Source organism: Trypanosoma conorhini (genome assembly GCF_003719485.1).
Source record: "Trypanosoma conorhini strain 025E chromosome Unknown Tco_14.4_contig_00404, whole genome shotgun sequence".
In the NCBI taxonomy this organism is placed as follows: Eukaryota; Euglenozoa; class Kinetoplastea; order Trypanosomatida; family Trypanosomatidae; genus Trypanosoma; species Trypanosoma conorhini.
The window spans coordinates 12,030-15,374 of NW_021704493.1; the positions used below are offsets into that span (position 1 = coordinate 12,030).

Below are 3,345 nucleotides of genomic sequence, written 5' to 3' on the forward strand. Positions count from 1 at the left end.
CACTTGCACTATCCGCACCGCGCAGTGCGCACGCCACGGGACACGCGTGGAGGCCACGGACCACAATGTATTCTGCGCCGAAAGAGCACATAAGAGAACAAAGGCGGACCGCCTGTCCCGCACGTGGCGCACATCGTAAAACAGAAAAACAAAATCACAGATGCGGGACACACGGCGCCTCCCACCATTTCTTCTCCCTACGCGCCTATTTCTCGGATTGTATAGCACTTCAGGGGCACGCCTACTTACTCGCGCTTCTTCCCTCCTCATCTACCCCCTCCCCCCAGCGACACTTGCTATCTTCTCGCTACTACCAGCCTCGCAAAACCCACTTGTGTCTTCCCTTCTCAGAGGAACAGGAAAACGGGCGCCCAGAACAGCAGCCTCACGGAAACGCAGAAAAGCAACATTAGGCCATAGAGAGGGGATGCACGTTCCTCCTTGCACTCGCCCTTCCCCTTACTTCTCGACTGCCTGGCGCCACCTCGTCGTGGATACGCGCGGAACAATGGCAGCGTAGGCTCCCCATACAGCGGCACCAGCAGCGGCGGTTGCTGCGCCCCCTGCTACCGCTGCCGGCGTCAGCCAGCGTGCGTGCGTGCGTGCCTACAGATCGTCCATTGGCTCCGGCTGTCCCTCCTCGCCGGAAGCCCCGCCGGCCTGGTACGCCTTCTGGATGATCGGGTTCGTCACGCTCTGCAGCTTCTCGCGCGCCTCGTCGTACTCCTCCTTGTCCGCGTTGGGGTTCTCGTCGAGGAAGTGTATCGCCTCCTTCACCGCGTCCTCCACAGCGCTCTTGTCCTCCGCGCTCAGCTTCCCACCGAGCTTCTCCTTGTCGTTCACCTGGTTGCGCAGGGAGTACGCAATGCTCTCCAGCGAGTTGCGCGCCTCCACGCGCTCGCGCACCTTGCGGTCCTCGTCCTCGAACTCCGCGGCCTCGCGCACCATGCGCTCGATCTCCTCCTCGCTCAGCCGCCCCTTGTCATTCGTGATGGTGATCTCCTCCTTCTTCCCCGATGACTTGTCCACCGCGCTCACCTGCAGGATGCTGTTCTCGTCCACGTCAAACGTCACCTCGATCTGTGGCACGCCGCGCGCCGCCGGCGGGATGCCGGACAGCTCGAACTTGCCAAGCAGGCGGTTGTCCTTCGTCATCTGCCGCTCGCCCTCGAAGACCTGAATCAGCACGCCCGGCTGGTTGTCCTGGTACGTCGAGAACACCTGGCTCTTCTTCGTCGGGATCTGCGTGTTGCGCTCGATCAGCTTCGTCATCACACCGCCCACTGTCTCGATGCCGAGCGACAGCGGAATCACGTCCACCAACACCACGCGCCCACCGACTTCGCTCTCGCCGGTCAACACCGCCGCCTGCACCGCCGCGCCGTACGCCACCGCCTCGTCGGGGTTGATGCCGCGGTTCGGCTCCTTGCCGCCGAAGAAGTCGCGGATCAGCTGCTGCACCTTCGGCACGCGCGTCGAGCCGCCAACCAGCACGATCTCGTCTATGTCACTCTTCTTCAGCTTCGCGTCCTCTAGCACGCGCTGCACCGGCACCAGCGTCCCCTTGAACAGCTCCATGTTCAGCTCCTCGAACTTCGCGCGCGTGATCTTCTCACTAAAGTCGAAGCCCTCCGTCAGGCTGTCCACCTCCACGCGCGCCTCGGGGTGCGACGACAGCTGCCGCTTCGCCGCCTCACATGCCTTGCGCAGCCGCGCGAGCGCCTTCTGGTCCTTCCCGATGTCCACGCCCTTCTTCTTCTTCAGCGCGTCCACGAAGTAGCGCATCATGTTGTTGTCGAAGTCCTCGCCGCCGAGGTGCGTGTCACCGTTCGTCGCCACTACCTCGAAGAAGCCCTCGTCGATTGTCAGTAGCGACACGTCAAAGGTGCCGCCCCCGAGGTCGAACACAAGGATGTTCTTCTCGCCGGCCTTGTTCAGACCGTACGCGATCGCCGCAGCCGTCGGCTCGTTGATGATGCGCACAACATTCAGCCCCGCGATCGTGCCAGCGTCCTTCGTCGACTGCCGCTGTGCGTCGTTGAAGTACGCGGGCACAGTCACGACGGCGTTCTTCACCTTCTCGCCCAGGTACGTCTCCGCGATCTCCTTCATCTTCTGCAGCACCATCGCGCTCACCTCCTCGGGCGTAAACTGCTTCTTCTTCCCACCAACCTCCACCTGCACCTTCGGCTTACCATCCTTGTCCGCCACCACCTCGTACGACAGCAGCTTCCTGTCCTTCTGCACCGTGGTATCGCCGTACTTGCGCCCGATGAGCCGCTTGATCGCGTAGATCGTGTTGTGCGGGTTCTGCGGCAGCTGGTTCTTCGCACCGTCGCCAATGAGGCGCTCCGTATCCGTGAACGCCACGACCGACGGCGTGATGCGGTTGCCCATCTCGTTCGGAATGATGTGCACATCCCCCTTTTGCCACACGCCCACGACCGAGTATGTCGTGCCGAGGTCGATGCCGACGCATGGCGCCTCCACCTTCCCCGTGCCGTCCGGGGCGGCCGCCGCCGCCACCGCGGAGAGCACCAGCAGCGCTGCAAGCAGCAGCCGTGGCATTAGCGTTTCCTTGGTTGAAATACGGCTTCGGTTGCCTGAGTTGTTCCTTGCGCGGGAATGCGAGCTGAGCGAAGCATAAAAAAAAGGGATGGGAGGGATACAGAGGGGGCGGGAGAGAAGGAAAGCAAATGCGGAGAGGGGAACATGGCGAGGAGCCACACCCGCGCAACATCGACAAGGCGCAGCTCAGAAGAAGAGAAGCTGCCAGGGGGCGCGATCAAAAGAGGAGCCCGAGCGCGTCGATGAGGCCCACACGCACAGTAGACCCACAGCAGGCACGAGGACACGACGGCAGCCACCCACTTGTCCCCGCAGAACCCGAGCAGTCGCAGGGAGAGGAACAGCCATGCGCTCACAGCAACCACAGAGGCCCCATTGCCCACGTCCTTCCCCTTCACAAGCACTCAAAATAAAAGAAGCCCGCACGGGCGCAGCCACGGGACACTTATTTACATGGGCTGTACTCGTCTTCTTGCCTAAGACACAGCCGGAAGAAAAGGAAACCTGCGGCACTAGGAACAAAGCCAGCGCATGGAAAAATTGACGTAGTAACCATTGCAGCCACCACCAAAATGACAGCTCCACAACATATCCCAAGGGCCAATAAGAAAAAAAAAGACGACTATAGCCCGTGTCTTCCGCGCAAAATTCAGACATGGGGGGAAGAACACAATAACTGTGGTATCCAGCACAACACTCTTTCTGATACCCCGAAGAAGACGCGATTGTGCATGCTTCGCATCCCAGATGTGATACACCTGGCCGCGTGCATCGCCA

The 3,345-nt window shown here is 61.1% G+C and overlaps 1 protein-coding gene across 1 annotated transcript; it reads right to left on the bottom strand.

The window, feature by feature from the left end:
* Positions 1-606: 606 nt before the first annotated feature.
* Tco025E_06204 (glucose-regulated protein 78) lies at positions 607-2,568 on the bottom strand (the record flags this gene model as incomplete). Its single annotated transcript, XM_029373092.1, has 1 exon — positions 607-2,568. One exon carries the CDS (start codon positions 2,566-2,568, stop codon positions 607-609), a length of 1,962 nt encoding a protein of 653 aa, XP_029226795.1.
* Positions 2,569-3,345: the final 777 nt, after the last annotated feature.